General features: G+C 45.8%; 1 protein-coding gene across 6 annotated transcripts in view; it reads left to right on the top strand.

Annotated features, from left to right (window-relative positions):
• Positions 1-18346, top strand: part of LOC307054202 (transducin-like enhancer protein 1) — a gene marked incomplete at its 5' end in the record, with an annotated part of 87629 nt that overhangs the window by 56312 nt on the left and 12971 nt on the right. For 5 of the 6 annotated variants that reach the window (XM_079705793.1, XM_079705791.1, XM_079705790.1 and 2 more), the window contains 6 exons: positions 801-917; positions 4372-4425; positions 4908-5060; positions 6458-6602; positions 7632-7822; positions 9295-9371. In XM_079705793.1, the coding sequence (XP_079561919.1) occupies positions 801-917; positions 4372-4425; positions 4908-5060; positions 6458-6602; positions 7632-7822; positions 9295-9371 (737 nt within the window). The remainder of the gene's footprint in view (positions 1-800; positions 918-4371; positions 4426-4907; positions 5061-6457; positions 6603-7631; positions 7823-9294; positions 9372-18346) is intronic. The other variant, XM_079705792.1, reaches the window with a different exon arrangement.

The raw sequence follows: 18346 nt of genomic DNA, 5'->3' as shown, positions 1-18346 counted from the left end.
CCGAGGGGAGATGGGAATTGAAGGGATGTCACATCGTGTCATGTGACCCTCAAATATCTAAAATGCCTGTTTTCTTTGGGTCAACAGTTCATACTCAGCACATGTGAATGAAAGTATCCCGTGTGGTTTGTGGAAAAGATTAGTCCTTGTTCCTGCTTTTGTGTGTGGGAGCTGGCCTTGCTGTTGAAGATTCACTGGCTGGAATTCCTGCTTTGGGTCTTAAATTTCAGTGCTCTTGGCAAGGAACACCAAATCTTATTTTCAACAATAAATTAGAAGAACTCAAAAGAGTTCCTTCATTGTTACTGTGGAAAATGTGATTTGCCTTTTAGGAAACCATGCTGTTAATCCCACCCGTTCTCTTTGTGTCTTTTTAGAGAGGCACACATTGACTTACAGTCACAGAATATGTCTAATAGAGTGATCTCAGGTTTTGCTCATAGGCCATTCTTATTCCTGACCAGGGAGTCTCAGTGGGAAAGAATAAAAACACATCCACATATAAACAGCAGGCTCCCATTTCTCTAACAGCAAACAGAACAGAAGAGCATTTTAAGTGAGCAGGGCCTGAAGGATCCACCAGGCTTTGGATGGCTTGAGTGCATAGTCAGGGTCTCCCTTTTAAGTGCCTAAATCTCTATAAATGTTTGCCATCAAAGTCTTCAGATGAGATGAATTAAATGGAATGAAAGGCCATGTAGGCATCACCTTTCTAAACCAGCTATCACATCCAGGTGGGGTTTTCATGTGTACAGGGAGACCTGGGAAGAAATCTTTGATTAATTTTTTTTGTCTTGCAGAGTAACTCCCTCTTGGTCCCAGACAGTCTAAGAGGCACAGATAAACGCAGAAATGGACCCGAGTTTTCCAATGACATCAAGAAAAGAAAGGTGGACGATAAGGACTCCAGCCACTATGTAAGTAAATAAAGGACTTGAAATAATATTGGTTTGCTTCCTTGCTCAGCATCTAAGTGAGTATACAAAGGACTCTAAGATCTTAGTGACAATTTCACATCCCTTAAAATAACAGTGTCAAGAGGATAGACTCTTACATTGTAGGATATTATTTCCATCTTGAGTTGTAAATTATACATCTGCCAGGCTTAGTGTTAAATTTTAGGCTTTCTGCCGTAGTTACTCATGAGAGGGAATACAAAATTGTAGGGCTGGCTTCATGGTGTGCAGCCTGTGCAGCTGCACTGGCCCTGGTCTTGCAGGGGCCCTGCCTCACCACTGGTTTCATGCTCTGCTCTCCACCTTCTTCAAATTCTCAATTTTGAGGCTAGGGCCTGCATTTTCATTTTGTCCTAGACCTTGCAAATTTGGTAGCCTGTCCTGCTAAAATAACAAGGGCAAGAATTTGGTGTCACCAACTACCTTTTTGAATGCCATTCTGGTAATATATTCAGGCTCGTATTAGGTCTTAAGGCAGAGTTCGTCCTCTTCCACGGTGAGCAGTGTAGTGATAAAAGTCCATGGTAAAAAAAACCCCAGAAGAAACATTGGGGGTATCTCGTTCAAACCCTATAGATGAGATCACACGACTGGATGTGAGGACTCTTGACTTAGAGATCTAGCTAAAACCACATTCACGAGGAGAGCAAACCAAGCCAAATGGCCATTGGTTCTGGTCTTGGGGTCATAAACATTGCAGCTGACAGGTGCCTTGTAGTTTCCTTTTGTGTCCCCGAGTGTCTGTTTCAGGATGCACACATTCTCAGGGACAGTGTGGGAGTAGAATTCAAATTAGGCCACTCCCCACTGCCCCTGGAGGAAGAAGTGTCTCCCTCTGGCTGGCTGCTGTGCAGGCTGTGCAGAGGTATCCACGCGAGACCTCTGTCTCCTGCTGGCTGGCGCAAGCCAATGGCTAACTGTGGGTAACATTTCTTGGGCAACATCTCAAGTTAGCGTCAGGTACTGTGTGCTTCTACGTGGCTTGTTTCATTTAACTCTCAAAACAACCCTGTGAGTTTTGTACCATCCCTCCATTTCATTTATAAGGGAAGTGAAGCACAGAGCTTTTAAGTGATTTGCCCAAGGTCAGAATTAGCGGAACAGCCTGGAGACAGTCTGACTCCAGGATCCATGCTCTTCATCACCATGTTAGGATTCCCAAAGCGAGAACCTAGGATTGGATATTTTGCCAGAGGTCCTCAAATTGGTCCATACTTTGTACCATAATAACATCCCAAGAACCCAAGTTGTTGATCTCCCCACCACAGCCCAAGCCTGTTTAGCACATATTTGCCCCTTATCTTTTGCCCAGAGCCAGTATCCCACACAAGTACATTTATATATGGCATCAGCTGTTAATAAACTAGTCAAGAAAGTCCACGACATACAGAAATTTGCAAATTTGCCAATGATAGAATTACGAGTTGCTCTGTAGATAAGTTATTTAGTAGTGAGGGATCTAGAATCCATAGCTCTGCATGACTTTTTTGTAACCTGTTTGTACTAGGTATGTCTAGTTGTGTAGGTAGTTGAGGGTGATGTATTGAGATGATGTTGGAGAACCTGGGGCAAAGGACTCAGACCTTAGATGTTTGATGACAGGTGTATACTGTGAAGGTTTATATTTGCAGAAGGGTCCAGTACAAAGCTAAGATTTAAATTTCAGACTACTTAAGGACTCACTGCACAGTTCCATTATAATAAATTTGTTATTTGCTACCTTTTGCCAGTTTGGTTTGTACATTACATTAACTATTTTTATACTGGGTTTTTTTTTTTTTTCCTAAAGGGAATCCCCTTTGGCTTATACTTAGTCACCACCACTCTGGGTTTCTTTCTTTCTTTTTTTTTTTTTTTTAAAAATCAATGGGGTTTTTTTGTTTGTTTTTGTTTTGTTTTGTTTTTTGGCTACACCATGTGGCATGTGGGATCTTAGTTCCCCAACCAGGGATCAAATCCATGCCCCCTGCAGTGGAAGTGCGGAGTCCTAACCACTGGACCACCAGGGAATTCCCGCACCCTGGGTTTCTTGACACCTGACAACGTTTGTGCTTTTCTGTGGGCTTTACTAAGAGAAAGTAAATTTTCTTTAGTATTAATTTTTTCTTTTATTGCATGAAAATATTTCTTTCAATAGCCTGTTATTTTTAATTACCCAGGCTTCCTCATTGGTTGTAATCTTTTGTTATTGCTAGTGAATTGCATGGTGCCTTTATAACGATGACTAAAGGTATATCTAGTAACACATTATTGAAGAAAGTAAATTGGGTCTCCCACACTTAATGCTTTAGGTATGGCTAGATAAAACATTTAAGACATGAATTTAGAGTTGAGGGTACCTTTCTAGCTGGACTTGGGGGCCACAAAAAGCTAATGGGTGACACCTGCACTTGTACTAATATGTCTCAAACATTATTTGTGTATTCTTATTTGACAGTGACATCAGTAAAAGAACTGTGTAGATCATAAACCAGGGGCCTGCTCCTTTTTGAGAATAGGACCCATTGCGATAACCTATTTTTCCGTATGTCCATTGTATTACTCTGCACTAAAAGACATATAAGGTCTTTTGGCCAAGAAAGTAGACTTCTTCACCCTGCCCTGAATTTGATTTAGGAGTGATCATGTTCAATTGAACAGCTTTTCTGAAGCTTTTTCAAACTCAGTGCATGCAACCTTGGAGTTTCCTCTGATTAGCCAATTTTATGGCTTCATGTCAAGACATTAAAAGCCCTAATGTAGGATGCCAGGGCCCTCCAGATACTGCCATCCTATCTTCCTTCCATCTCAAGAATATTCCAAGCTGATTGCTAAAGAGCTTTATTCTTATCATGAGGTTAGATCTTGGTACATTATTCCAGCCAGTAGCTAGCTTTGTTGTTTGTAGTTTTTTGTTTCCTTTATTTAATTTTTTGTAGTAACTAGTAACCCCATGGGAACAGGGTTCAAGTTTGTCTTTATAATTATGAATTGTCCATGAACACTAGAATTGTTGGCAGCCTTCAAGGTGATACACAAAAAAGCAATGACGTGAAATTGTGTTCTTAATTTGAAATCCAGTGGGGAAAGATCTCTGAGATAAGGATATGCAGATTTCAGATTATAAGAGAGATTCAGCTGCTGCAAACATTTATTGAGCCCTTACTGTGCGCCAGGTTTTACAACTTGCCATCACCTGTTGTATACACATTGTGATTGTATAGCTGGTGTGCTGCTGCAGCAGAGTTTCCTGCCTGGGTCTTTGCACCTCCCCAGGTCAGATGCGAAGGGGAGATGGTGGTATTAATTACCAGGACTGGCATTCTGGAAGGGAGCCCAGGTCATTTGCTAGTCTGTCTGCTACCAAGAGCTACAGAAATTTAATTGAGCCTCAAACCCTTTAGTAAATGGCATTAAAATTTCTTTTTTTTTTCAGGACAGTGATGGTGACAAAAGTGATGACAACTTAGTTGTGGACGTGTCTAATGAGGTAACCATTCTCTTTATCAAACTTTATTTTCAGAGTGACTTGTGAGAGAAAGAAAGTGGAACCACCATATTTTGGTCTTTTGCAACTTTACACATTAAGGATTTAATGGTTGTTCATGGATGGAACAATAAGTGTCTAAAACCGACACAAACTTTTGTTTCCTTTAAAAAAAAAAATCTGTTTCCCTAACCATTTTGGATTCCTAAGTTGGTGTCTGGTGCTCCTTTCTGTCCCGTGCCCTCTGGGCAAAGTATTTGAGCATGAGGGAAGATATGATTGTTTCTAGATTGTTTCTTTATGGTGTCTTCATGGGTGCACTCGCAAACACCATCCTATTCATTGTAATAGCAGTATTAGGTGCACACCCTCAAATCCCCCAAATCTAAAGGACTTTCAGGGCTCTCCTTTAATTTGGTGAATTGGTGTGGAAAGATCTGTCCTTTATCAGTGAAATCACGAGCCCTTTGCTTGTGCTTGTTGAGGACCCCTCGTCTCCACGAGCAAGCCCCGCCCACTCACCCAGGGAAAATGGGATCGACAAAAACCGTCTGCTAAAGAAAGACGCCTCCAGCAGCCCGGCATCCACCGCCTCCTCGGGAAGTTCCACTTCTTTGAAATCCAAAGAAATGAGCTTGGTAGGTCATAAGAACTGTCACTTGCCTATTTAGCAGTTTAGTTTTATCGGGGAACCAGAGGTTCCCTGAAGTATTTGAAATGTGGGGTTTTTACTAATTGAGTTACATTTTTAAGGGTTTAAAAGTGAAGCTCATCGTTCTGCTTTCTGTCCCCGTGGTGATTACTTTTGCCCTCTGGGTCGTCTATTTTGGGCCCTGATTAGAGAGAGATAACAAGCTTCCATGCCCATTGCCTTCTTACTTGGGGGATATGTTCCTGGCATAGGCTCTCTGAAACTTCCTAGTTGGCAAATGGTTCAAATGCCTTAGGTCCTAAGAAGTCCTCATTTTCTTAAGCGCTACAGTTCCCCTGGTTTTAGACTGACCCATCCTGTTGGGCCATGTTGTGATTGGGTTGCTGGGCAGATGGTGATGTACTCAAGGCGGCACCAGGGGAAGCCTGAAACTCGGGGAGGGATGCGGGTACATCAGGCCCATTCATGCTTTCAGTCATTCAACAAACATTGTGGAGTATCTCATCTCTTCACTCACCATAACTGCACCATAACAGCCCTGCAGTTAATCCCTACATAGTCCCTCAAGGCATTATCCCATTTCACTGATGGGGAGGGAAGCTGGAGGAATTTGCCAAGTTTACACAGCTCGTCAGCTCCAAGGCCAGAGGGAGCTGGGGTCTCTCTAACCCATGTTCTTTGCTACCCCAGAGTGCTTCTCAGACTGTGATTAAAAGGACATGAAGGGTTAAGATGCAGAAGAAGATGCCCTGTGACCCTGTTACTATCTTGACTCCTGAAGGCCCCTGCACTAGTGGGTCCACTCTGGTTACGTTGGCAAACGGGTGCAGCTGCTGAATGCCAAAGAGTTATTTTTTTTAGGCACGTCTCTCAAAATGATAGGACTAGGTCTAGGGCTTTTGCCTCTGAGATGCTAGTTTGCTTCTCATCAAATTGATGGCTCCGCTGTCTCTCACTGTTAGTCTCAATCCCACTGCCATTAAGAGGCAAAGGTAGAAAGGGGGTCCTCCCTCTGATATTCTCGATGACCGGGGCATTCGCTTCTGAGTGACCGGGAACTTTTCCTCTGGGTGGTCATCATTCTAACTTGGCCTAGATCCAAAGTCCACAAGCCTGATGAAAAAATACTTTTTAAAATAAAATCTGCGGAGGAAGGAGTGTGATCATGTTCTGTGTCTCTAGCTAGAGTTTTAATTCTGGCAGGAAGAGGAAAGGTCAACATTTCTCCCTCACAAGTTAATGCTGTCAACATTGTGTGGATTTATGAAAATTGGCTGAGGGAGTAGCTAGAAGGTGCCCAGTGTCCCAGCTGCTGTTGTGATAAATTGTGTAATATGGCTTGGATTAAAAATAATACTCATTTAATTTGTTTAATGATACCAGCATGAAAAAGCCAGCACGCCTGTTCTGAAATCCAGCACACCGACACCTCGGAGTGACATGCCAACGCCGGGCACCAGCGCCACTCCAGGACTACGTCCAGGCCTCGGCAAGCCTCCAGCCATGGACCCCCTCGTTAACCAAGCGGGTAGGGCATTGCCTCTTGTGGGCCGTGTTTTGTTTTTCCCTTTCCCAACTTGATTCGTCAGTTCAGCTCTCATGCAGTTTCCTTGTGAATGTGAGATGCACTTTCTGCCCCCCTCCCTCCTTCCTATCTCTGAAAAGCCATGATAAGAAACAGATGTTTGTCCTTGGGTTTCAGCAGCTGCACCCTGTTCAGTCTCTGACTGTTTACACTTGGCTTTTCTTTTATTTCCAAATAATCCAAATCCCAGGGACTTCAATAAAGTTTCTGATAATTATTCCACATGTAAGCTCCTTACCAAACTATCATTGTGTGTCTGAGTTTGCTAATATTGACTGAAACAGCCTGTCTGACCGGCCCAAGTGTGCTTCTTGCTTGCTTTAGTTGGCCAGTGTTCTGCCGGTATATCCCTCAGGAATCACGGTCTCTCCTTCAGGAGAAATTGGGAGGGTTTCACTGGGACTCCAGCCCCTGAATAAACTCATAACTTTTAACTTTATCTTCCTCCCTGGCAAAGGAAAAATGTAACACTCTGGGCCCAGAGGAAGAGAGGCCCCAAAATATTCCCCCTAAACCTGTGCTCTGGTTTACATAAATCCAGGATCAGGTTTTCATTTGGAATTGGTAGCAGGTAATGGAAAGTTTGGGCTGAAGGAGAAATCTTGGATTTTATCAAGAAAACCTTCTTTTGAGTTTAAGTCAACAGGTGGTGCCTGTGCCTTGGTTAGCCTTCTGTGAATTGGGTACAATAATGCTGCTTCATCTCCCTGGTTCCCAGCGTTGCCCAGTGTACTGACCAAGGAGGAAATGTGTGGGCAGTTCTTCCCCTGGGGTCCATTCTTTCCTGGAGACGAATTCAGCTCCAGGGAAGAAGGGACCCTGTGTAGGATTTGGAGTTGGTACCCCTCTGCTCCCCCCAGCCTTCTCTCCTCCTTCCCTATAATGAAGGGCACTGAAGAGGACCCTGGAACTGATGGTCAGGCTGGACCTGAGCGGCCAGGTGAGTCACGTGCAGCTTGTGCTTCCTTGCAGCGGCCGGCCTGAGGACGCCCCTGGCGGTGCCGGGTCCGTATCCTGCACCTTTCGGGATGGTGCCCCACGCGGGCATGAACGGCGAGCTGACCAGTCCCAGCGCTGCCTACGCCAGCCTCCACAACATGTCGCCGCAGATGAGCGCGGCCGCGGCCGCGGCCGCCGTGGTGGCCTACGGGCGCTCCCCGATGGTAGGGATGGCGGGGATGGCAGGCAGGCAGCCGTGGGTGGGCGCAGGCGGGCGGGCGGGACCCGAGGAGCGGCCGGCGGCCTGCAGTCCCCACGCCTGCAGACAAAGACCCAGTGTCCTCGCTGCACCCGCCTCCCTCTTGTCCGCCTTCATCGGCATGCCGCTTCATTAAGTTAAGGCCAAACGCTTTTTGTTTTACTGTTTTTGTGGATGAAAAAAGGCAGTGTTTAGGAGCTACTTCAGCGGTTCAGGGGACATCTGGTTTTCTCCCACCAAAGTAGATTTTTTTTTTTTTTTGGAAGGCGATGAAATGACTCAAGTAGCTCACAGAAGCCTTTTCATTCGTTTCTTGAAGTTGTTTGTTTGGGTTTTTTTTCCTCTTTAATTCTTAGGAAAAAATATTTGAGGAGCCGTAATTTTCTCATTCCATGCTTATATTATTCTTTAAACCCAATAGCATGACTTAGGTGTAAGAAGTGATCTCAGCTCAACAGGGAGAAACACAAAGGGACTGAAACCGTGGGGCAGGTTCTCCTTCTTGTCCTACCTTCTCCCACTGTGTAAACGGCCTCGTGTTTGACCAGGAAGAGACAAAACTGCATGTGAAGGGGAAAATGGACTGTGTAGTCCTTGACTGCATCAGGAAAAGGGACTAGATTGTAACTCATAGCAGATGAAAGTCCCTAAATCATTTCTGTTGGCTCTTTGAAATATGTCACGTGCATTTCTCTCCTCTCCCTTCTTCATTACCTCCGATAACTTGGGGTGATAGTAAAGTTCATCGTTTTTTCCCTTATGCTGTACTACTAGGAAAGGCTGTGCAGTGGAGGGGGAGATAATTTAAAGCAAAGGGGGCAGCTGAGGGACTAGGTACCTTCGTTAAGGTGCACAAAATAGAGCATCCATGCGTGAATTTTTAAGCAATGACTTAGACCAGTGGTATGAAACGGGGTGATTTTACCCCCTAGGGACATTTGGTCACATCTGGAGACACTTTTGTTTATTAGAACTGGGGGATGCTATTGGCACTGAGAGGGTAGAGGCCACGGATGCTGCTAACTATCCTGCCTTTCCCAGGCCGGCCCCCAACCGAGAACTATCTGACCTAAAACGTCGATAGTGCCGAAGTTGATAGTCAGGTTGTCCTGACTCAGCGTATTGCTCTTCGTACTTGTTTGGACAGGTAGAACATCCTAAGTCCACAGGGCATATTTACCATGGGAAGCTGGTTCTCGATGCACGGATCAATCACACACCTTCCTACTTCCCAAAAAAGAGTGTCTTGTGGTATTTAGAGGTGGCTATATTATTTTTTTGCATTATAATCGTTCTTTTGAGAAATGCTAGCACATGTCCCTGTTTCTGTTTCTGTTGCTTTGGGGATTTCTGAGTTTCTAGTGAAAAGTCTTTAGAGGTGTCACAAAGTGCCTACCCTGCATAAACTGAGTCTGCGATGCCTTATTCTGTTTCCAGGTTGGCTTTGATCCTCCCCCTCACATGCGTGTACCTACGATCCCTCCAAACCTGGCAGGAATCCCCGGGGGGAAGCCGTAAGTACCTCTAACTCTTCGGTTTTATTGTAAAGGCGGTTACTTAGTCATGGGTATCAGCAGACTCGAATTCCAAGGGGAGCACAGGCTTGGGCGTTTCCAAGGAGATTTCTAGTGTCTTTTCCTGAGAAGTGTTAACACTTGCTATAAATAGGCACCTGGTAGGTGTCACGCCTCTGTCTTCTCACTGTGGATGATGTCATGCATTTAGTTATTTCTGGAGAGAAGCTGTTGGGGACAGGGGCGAGGAGGGAGGCGAGAGCCAGGGGTGGTTGGTCCTCCTTGCTTGACCCTTCCTCAGAAAGCTGCTCTGCTTTGCCATTTGGTTAGGGGGTAGCTGCTGGAGATTTTCCACAGGACTGTGTTGTGGGCAATAAGCTGTCACAAACCTCAAATCTCAGAAATGTGAAACGTGCTGTTTCTTTACTCGGCTCAGTGCCGCCTTTTCCTTATTTGGGTCGAAACGGGAGTTCCATGAAAGGTACGTTCTGTTGGATGCCAACATCGGGGGTTGACCACCCCGCCTCCCCAGGAACCCCAAGTAAAGTTTTGCTGGGTGCCTTCCTCTGAGAGATTATAAAGTGCAACGTGGCTTTGGTGAGGAAGCAGGAGAGGTAGGTTAAAGGGCAAAAGAGCCATCAGAATTTAAAAAGCCCCGTTGGTTATTCTTCCAGGGTCACTTAAAATGACCTGTTTTCCTTAATATTGGTAATTAGAAACGTGATTTCAAAGAATTCCTAAAGTTCTCAATTTTTGTACAAAACAAACCTGAAATGTGAGAGTCTGTCTTACTTCTCAGCAAATACTCTCTTCCCCTAGGATAGAAGATGGCAGAAAGCCAGTTCCAACTCACTGATTTTTCCAAATAGAGGTACATGTCACAGGCCTTCAGGTTTTTGTTTTTGGTTTTTTTTTTTGGTTATACCTTCTACCTTCGAGTGGTTGCTTTCAGCTATTACTCATGCATCTGTTGCATATTGCATTATTTTGAGTGGTCCGTTCAACTACCTGGTCATCCTTCTGTGGTTTTTATTGCAGCCTTGCATCAGACAAACCAGTAGCGTGAGGAAAGATGGAATTCCTTACCCCGTCATCTGCTTTTAGAAAGCAGATTCCCATTGCTCCTGTTTTCCTGCGTTGTAGTGTCTATTTCACGGTAATTTGACTCACGATGAAATGAAGCTTTGGTTTATACTAGGAGCTAGTAGCAATATTAGGAATTTATGGTGACATCTAGGCCCAGGGAGGAGCAGGACTGGGAAGTGGGGCAGCATTGCATATACTTTCTTAGCTGGTAGATCTTTTCCGATTGAATACTTGTGAACTACTATGTTGTGTTTTCTTGGGAATGCCCCCCTGTGTCCAGCCTGGAATGCCACAGGGCACTTATGGGTATTTCTTACCTGTGGTTTTGCTGGCAGTGTAGCTAGCTGTTGTGTGTCCTACTGTCTGGTGAGCGGATAAAGGACAAATGGGGACTTCCCTAGCAGTCCAGTGTTAAGATTCTGTGCTTCCAATGCAGGGGGCACAGTTTCGATCTCTGGTCGGAGAACGAAGATCCCAAATGCCGCGAGGTGTGGCCAAAAAATAAATTAAAGAAGAAAACGGGCAAACAGTTAATGTTGAACCAAGATGCAATAATTAATAGTAACTGATGAATCTTCAGGGAAATAATAGGCAGCTAAGGCCAAGTTCAGCAAACCATTAGGGAAAGCCAGTTTCAGGAGTCAGAGCTGTGGGGAGTTTCCAGCTGCCAAGACCCCCCCGCCCCGAATGTGAAATACGAGGCAGAGGGCATGGGGTGAGCAGAGCTGAGAGCCGCAGAGCTGGTCCTCAGGGCTGGTGTGTGAGGGAGGGTTAACTTAGACCCAGTTCCTAACAACTGTGTGTGCAATTAGACACAGTTTACACCTTCAGTGGATGACGGTACTGGTGTCACGCTTACTAGAGCCAAAATAGTCATGTCCTTGACTTGTGAGAACCTTGGATTTCTTTGTGTTCACAGCTGCGTAAGCTAGGACCACAACAGTGGGCAGAGAGGCAAAGTTGTGAGACTCAGGTGTGACGGTGCTTTTCTCCCCTTGGTCAAAATGGGCACTGGGCTGTGGATCCGAGGGGTCGCTGCTTTCTAAAACAGTTAAAACATTTTTTTGGATTCTCTTTCAAGTTTAAGGTGAGCCATATCATGGGAGGAAGATTGAGTAAATTGGTATCAGAGGGAAAAATGAACTTGCCCATTGTCTGGGACCTGGGCTACGTACACAGTCTTAGTCCCCATATTAATCCATTAATTAGTACGAGAGGACGTACTGTTCTCATCGTTCAGTAAAGTAATACTGCCTGAGGTGGTCTTCTCAAACTGGCTATGATGGCAGACCAGTTTTTTCCCAATATGACAAAGATTGAGACTCTTATAACAGACAAATACAGACGGATAGGGGAAAAAAAGATGCGGAATGCAAGTCCCAGTTTATTACAAGAGCCAGCAGTTGTGAACTGACTCTGAGTTGCTGTGTAAAAGTTTCTCGACACTTAGTCTTGAGGAGTGAGCACCTCGCCGGGGGCAATGGTGAGTGTCAGCCCACCACACTGGGCAGCATCCGTGCGAGGCTTGTAAGAGGAATGGTGACAAACCGTCATGTCCAGGGTGGAGTGAACGAGGTGGCAAAGGGTTTGCAAGAGTCATGCTCTGAGAAACACCAGTCGAAATAATATTTGGGAAGGACAGATGGAGGCTCTTCGTGGATGTTTGATGGAGAACTGTGTGTTAGGCGCCTGGCGTGCCCCAGGAAAGAGAACGTTCGTCTTTCCGGCTTCTGGGGGAGCCTACTGATGTGGGGGGAACGTTAAAGGAACAGTAGATGCTTGAGTTGAGTTTGCGACAAATGCTGAGTGCCATGAAGGCAGAGCGGTGGGTGATAGGCAGACAGGTAGAGAGTGACCAGAGTTAGGAAGGGAAGGCCTTCCTTGGGGCAGGGTGGATATGCGGGAAGCTGAAGCTGGTGCAGGAGGGATAAGGCCGCCCGGCAGAGGGGGCCGGGAGGGTGGGCTGTTGCCGGTAGAGGGACAGTGGGCTCCCAGCACAGAGAGGGAGCTTGAGGGTTCACGGGCAGCCGGATGAGTGCCCTCGAAGAGTGGTACGGCCGGGAGAGTGCAGGTGGGACTGGAGGGACCTCAAAAGTGCATCTAGCGTGAATGCCCATCTGTGGTTCTAGTGGCCTCACCGAGTGGCTGCGCATCTCTGACCCAATGCCTCTAGTGATGGCGACTCATTTTCCCTGGCTGTGTGAAAACTCTTCCAGCCCTAGAGTTGAGATCTGTCTCCCTGAAACTTTTACCCATCTCTCCTGTTCTTTCCCACTCCCCGAGACCACACAGTGCGCTACTAATTCATCGTCCTCAGGGCAGGCAGCTCTTCAGATATTTGGAGACCACCATTTGTCCCTGAAGGGTCTCTTCTGTCTGAGTATGTCCACTGCTTCAGCCCTGTGTTATGGGATGTGATTTCAGGTTCCCACACCATCTGCCTACTACAGTCTGGTCAGTCACCTCCCTCCTGTCCTCTCTTCTACAGATTTCATCAAAATCTGCTGACTAGGCATAGAGGACCCTATTGGGAGCTCACAGCCTAGTGATGGAGAGGTGGCATTAATTAAGTAATCACAAAAATAAATGTGTAATTATAATTGAGATAAGAGCTGTGACAGAAGAGTACTGTTTTTGTGAAATTCTGTGAAGGGCTGATCCCATCTGGAGGGTCAGGGGAGGATTCTCAGAGTGTTTTCAGAGCTGCAGTAATTGTGTAGGGGAAGGACATAAGACTCCAGGTGGAGGAACCAGCATATGCAGAACGCCCTGCTTCCTTCCATTGTTTTTATCACAGTGGCCTAGAGCAAGATGACATTGCCACTGTTCTGTACTTGTTTTGGTGTCAGAGGGATCTAAGATCTCAGTAGGGTTTCCCAACCAACCTGGACATTTTTTCTCTCTCCCATTTCTAACTTCTCCTACTTCTTTTTGTTAAAGGCATTGTCCCTATTTTTCTTCTTTTTTTTTTTTCATTTCTATTGAACTTTATTTTTTTTTTTTTATACAGCAGGTTCTTATTAGTTATCTGTTTTATACATATTAGTGTATATATGTCAATCCCAATCTCCCAGCATTGTCCCTATTCTATCTAACATCTGGACCCAAACTTTAGCCTTTGGTACTTCCTTGTTTAATTCCCCTTTTTACCCAGTCTTCTTATTTGTTAAAATCCTCACTAAGATCATAGGTGAGTTTTTCCCTTAATGAAATATTTATCTGATCTTGTCTGTTTCTTGCTCAGATATCTTCAAAAGGTGCATATAAACTCCTGATGTAGCCCCTCTGGTAGTATCACCCCAGCCTTTTTTTCCAGCCTTGTGTGCTGTGTTCTTTGCATCTTGTGCTCTGGCCACATGGGGTAACGCTCTGTTCCATGAAGAGAAGAGCCCTCCTCCTTCTACCTGGAGCAACTTCCCTTCTCACTAGCCTCTACCTCTTCCTGCGGAAATATTTTTGTCCTTCAAAGTCAGAAAAATATTTTCTGTCCTTCAGCTGCTGCCTCCTTCGTGAAGCCTTTGCTGATGCCTTTCCCTACGTGCTCTCTCTCTTCTGGCACCTTGTAACGTCTTGTGACACTTTCGACACTTTGGCCTTGAGTTATAATCCTATGTACAGGTCATGTTTCAGTCGGCTTCTTCCCCACTAGAACTGAAGCTTCTGAAGTCGCCTTGAGCATAGATACCCAGTAAACGAATGTTTGCCCCGTTGACTAGGTGGGGGGGGGGTGGTGAGCCCAGGATTGCGCAAGACCCTATGATTCATCCTTTTCCAAGGGAGAGTGCAGTTTGCATTTTAGAGATGTGTAATGCTGATTTATAAGTGGTTTACCCTGACTGTGTTTCCAAACCCTCAAGGTGAAATTTAATTGCTGTTGTTTGGTCAGCTTAACTTGAACTCATTTTTAGTTTTAGGAAATTTGTTGCCTGAACTCTGTGGAGATCACTGATAAGAAAGAAACCTGAAGTTTAGACAGATTGACATCTTTGTTGTACTCCACGCCTCTGTCCCCTCAAGGCATTATTCTGGCCCTGTGGCACCGCTTTCCTCTCCATAAATACTTGGAGGGCTGAGCTCTACCTGCTTCGTATGGTAGCGCCTAGAGGTCAGTCATAGCTCACACTAATAATAGTTTGGCTTAAGATTCCAGCTAAGTTCCAGGTTCCTTTACCCTGTGCTTTAATGCTAGACATGCAATTGAGAAATCTTCCACCCACCTGTTTAGTGTTTAAATAACTCTTTAAACTACCTTTTTGGACTTGGAGCCTAAAGGGAAGAGAAAATCTGAACTACATTTGGGGTGAAATTGCTTCTTAGGAAAACAGGATTTGCGGCAGTGAATAGGGGCCAGTCCCGGCTTCTAGCTGAGAAGACGTGTCGGTGGCCAGTCCTCCTTCCTCTGCCCTCCATTCCTGATCTTGCCTCTGATCCCTCTGTTGACCATGTCTAGATTCCACGCTTAGTTTATTTCGTGGATTTGAAAATTAGTTCAGCCCCCTTTTTACTTGTCACGATATTTGGGTGATTTTTTGTCTATTAAATGCTAAAAGTAACATGCTTATTTTGTGCCATATTATCACCATGTGGGTTTTAGTTTAACTTCTGTTTTTCTACTTTTTGATGGTCTGGGAATGTGTAGCTAATTTCTTGGAGTTATATTGAGGTGTGAGGCCCTTCCTTTTGATGTGAGTTATGTTCAGCTGCTGGACAACTGTCCCTTCCCTCTCTCTCCCTCTTCACCTCTTCAGAAATGGCTTTCAGCTTACCAGGCATAGTTTGTCTATTTCTTGATCGAATACTGCTGTTTGCCTGCAGTGGTTGGTTCCTTTGCTAGGATTTTTGAATTGAGCTTTGAAATGGCTGTATATTTTAAACTTATCTTTGTCTTACTTTTCGTCCACGCATCTCTTGGTTTGTATCTTTGTCCTGCCTAGGAGCCCTGTTGCTGCCCCAGCACATTTACAATTTGGAAATGTTTCACTGATGGAGGAAGTAGGACCTAGAGCTCAGAATCATAAATGCTGACTTTGACCAGAGAACCTCCTAGTATATCAGCTAGGCCATCTCTTCTTCCTTACTTTGTCTAGTCATTTTCTTTTTCCTATCCATTTTAAGAAGTTCTGCATTTGCTTTTTTAAAAAATGAGGATAGCCGTGTATTCACCTAAATAAGGAAACAAACAAAACGTCTTCTATCGTAATGCTTTGAAGTCCTCAACTTGTCATTTAATTGTTACTAAAGCCCCCCATTGATGTAGAAATGCTGTCTTCAGATAGGGTAGGGATTGCCCCTGGATCTGCATGTTTGCTGTTTGAGAGGATGCCCAGATGCCAAACTAGAAAAATCCTATGAAAGAAGTAAAGGATTTCACAGATGTTAGGAGTTAGGTGTGCAGACCCTAAAAAATGTTAAAGGTAGAGCTTGTTACATTGGCAAAGAAAGAGGTTTTACCGGAAGTAGATGAATTATATACCTGAGGACATTTTTGCCCCTGAAATCTTAGAATAATATGGCTCTGGTTTGCTTACCACCCCACATCACAGCATCCCCAGCCTCCACCTTCCCTGTACTAGTGCTTCAGGCTGAGAGCATCCTCCAAAATCATAAGTTAACATTATTCTCATCTGTCTTAGAATGAGCCAAATGCCCCAGCTCTCAGCCCTCAGAGCCTCCTGTGCCCAGGGCTCCATAATGAAGCACACCAGTGACGCTGACATGCCTGGTGTTCTCCTTTTGTGTAGGGTAAGTGTCTCCCTCCTGATGGGCCCCACAAGCCCTCTTGAGTCGAGAGTGTCTACGGTAGTGCCGATGTGGAGGCTAAGGTAAAGGTTAGAGCCCCACTTCTGTGGTTGGCTGACCTCTCCTGCTTACGAGCTGAGTTGGGCCTGTTAAGCTCCCCTGTGCTGCTTCCCTGCTATAAATAATAAGGGACAGCGAGCTGCCTTCTGTGCCGTGGGAACCAAAGGCTGAATCTGTATTGTGCTTCGTGCTTTCCTACGTGATTTCATTTCCCCCACACCTCAGCAGTCACGTTGGTAGGGTAGGTTTTGTCAGGGCACGTTGTAAAAACAGGGAAATGAGGCGCAAATAAGTTCCGTGTGGTCCCCACATCTTATTAGTGACTAAACTGAAACTCTGACCTGGGTCCCCTCACTTCCTGAACTTTACTGTATGCTCTTCAGCACCTAGACTCATGACCCATGGCAACTTCTGCTGCAGCTGGTATCTGAGGGGCTCCACATCCACTGGGTTCTGCCGATGGGGTGGGCTGTGGATTTCACTGTTACTGTTGCTCTCGTAGCCTTTTGTTTTGCTCTTCATCAGCTCTCCATCTCTAGGGACCGCCTTCCCCCCTTGGGAAAGTTGGTACCACCTCTGAGCCACATTTGGTTCGACGACTAGGAGTTCCTTGGGAGAGTTGCCTGGCAGAGCCCAGGTGGTTAGAGACTCCCCACCTTCTTGTAGCTTACTTTCCTTAGCTACAGAAGAGTAAGCTCCAAGGAGCAACCTGGTAGCTTACAAATGAAAGGCTGCTGGAGCAACCTTTCATGCCTCGATTTATAAGTGATTAGGTAGCAGGAAATGACTCGGGGCATTCGGATTCGTTTTACTGAGTGCCAGCTGTATGCTCGTTGGTGAAGTCATCCCAGAGGACTCGGGAATGAGACAGACAAATGTAAACGTGGGCTGTAGTTCTCAGCACGATACCGGTTTCTAGGATGAGCCAGGGTCCTGGGAAAGGACTCACGGCACCTGGGGAGTTGAGGCCGGCCGAGGGAGGGGGAAGTGACGTGCGCTTAGGGGGACACCGTGCTATTCTAGGCAGGAGGGAACAGTTTGTGCATGACGTGGAGATGTGACAGCATGCGATATTTTAGGGGACTGGCCCGTTGTTCCATGCGGCTGGGAATTTAGGATACAAGGCCATCATATGAACTGAGACCCATCGACACAATTGTGAAGGGCTCGGTGAGCCATAAAGAGCTGGAAGAGCCAGGGAAGGTTTTGACATGATCAGATTTTTTTTGATACCTGTTAATACAGCAACAGATTCCCCCTCAAGAGGGCCAGGTTCACAGGCAGCGGGGTCTTGGCTGCAGCCTTTATCTCTGGGGTCCGTGGTTCTTCATTACTGTTCGCTGGGTCCGGCCACTGTCATTCCTCTCTACTTCCAGCAAACCAACAACTCTAACACCTGGTTTCCTTTGCCCACGGAACACAGCATAGTTTTTTTAACAGGAGCCAGTCTGCTAGGGAAAGACAATGTGCTTCCCCAGAACGCAGTCCTGTTTCCCAGTTTGTAGCACCTGTGGGGACTCTTGAGTGCCTTTACCTCTGCCGTGTGCCCAGTGACTGAAGAGTTTGATTTCATTCCGTTTTTAAATCTGTGAGGTCCAGTGGGCTTTATTCTGTTCAGTTCTGCCACCACATTTCCGATCAGATCCTGATCTGCAGGCGCTTGATTCAAACAGCAGGGAGACTCAATTCTCTGAGGCTCTGGGATGTGGGTGGGTGGCCCCTAAGCAGGGCCCCAGGGACTCCTTCTTTCTACCCCACAGTTTGCCACAATCCTCTCTCCATACGTCCTCCGCTCCTCTTTGCCCGGTGCTGTCTCCCCACCTCGCCTTTTAGGATTTATGAATTTCCTGGTTTGCCTGGCCTCTCCATCGCCCTGTGCTTTCCTGGCTCCCACCCCCACGCCTTCCTCCCTTTCCGCATTCCTGGCCCTCACACTTGTCCCCTGTTCGAGATAAGAGCCCTGGATTCAACATAGCCTCACTTTCCTCTTTTTAAGTCACGGGTGTTTAATATCGATGCTGTCATTTCCCGAAGGCCCCTGCAGGTGTCGAGCACGGTTAAGGGTTTTGCACTTTTGCAGCTGTTTTCTC

The sequence above is a fragment of the Hyperoodon ampullatus genome (genome assembly GCF_949752795.1).
Source record: "Hyperoodon ampullatus genome assembly, chromosome: 6".
In the NCBI taxonomy this organism is placed as follows: Eukaryota; Metazoa; Chordata; class Mammalia; order Artiodactyla; family Ziphiidae; genus Hyperoodon; species Hyperoodon ampullatus.
This window is presented reverse-complemented; position numbering and strand designations above follow the sequence as displayed.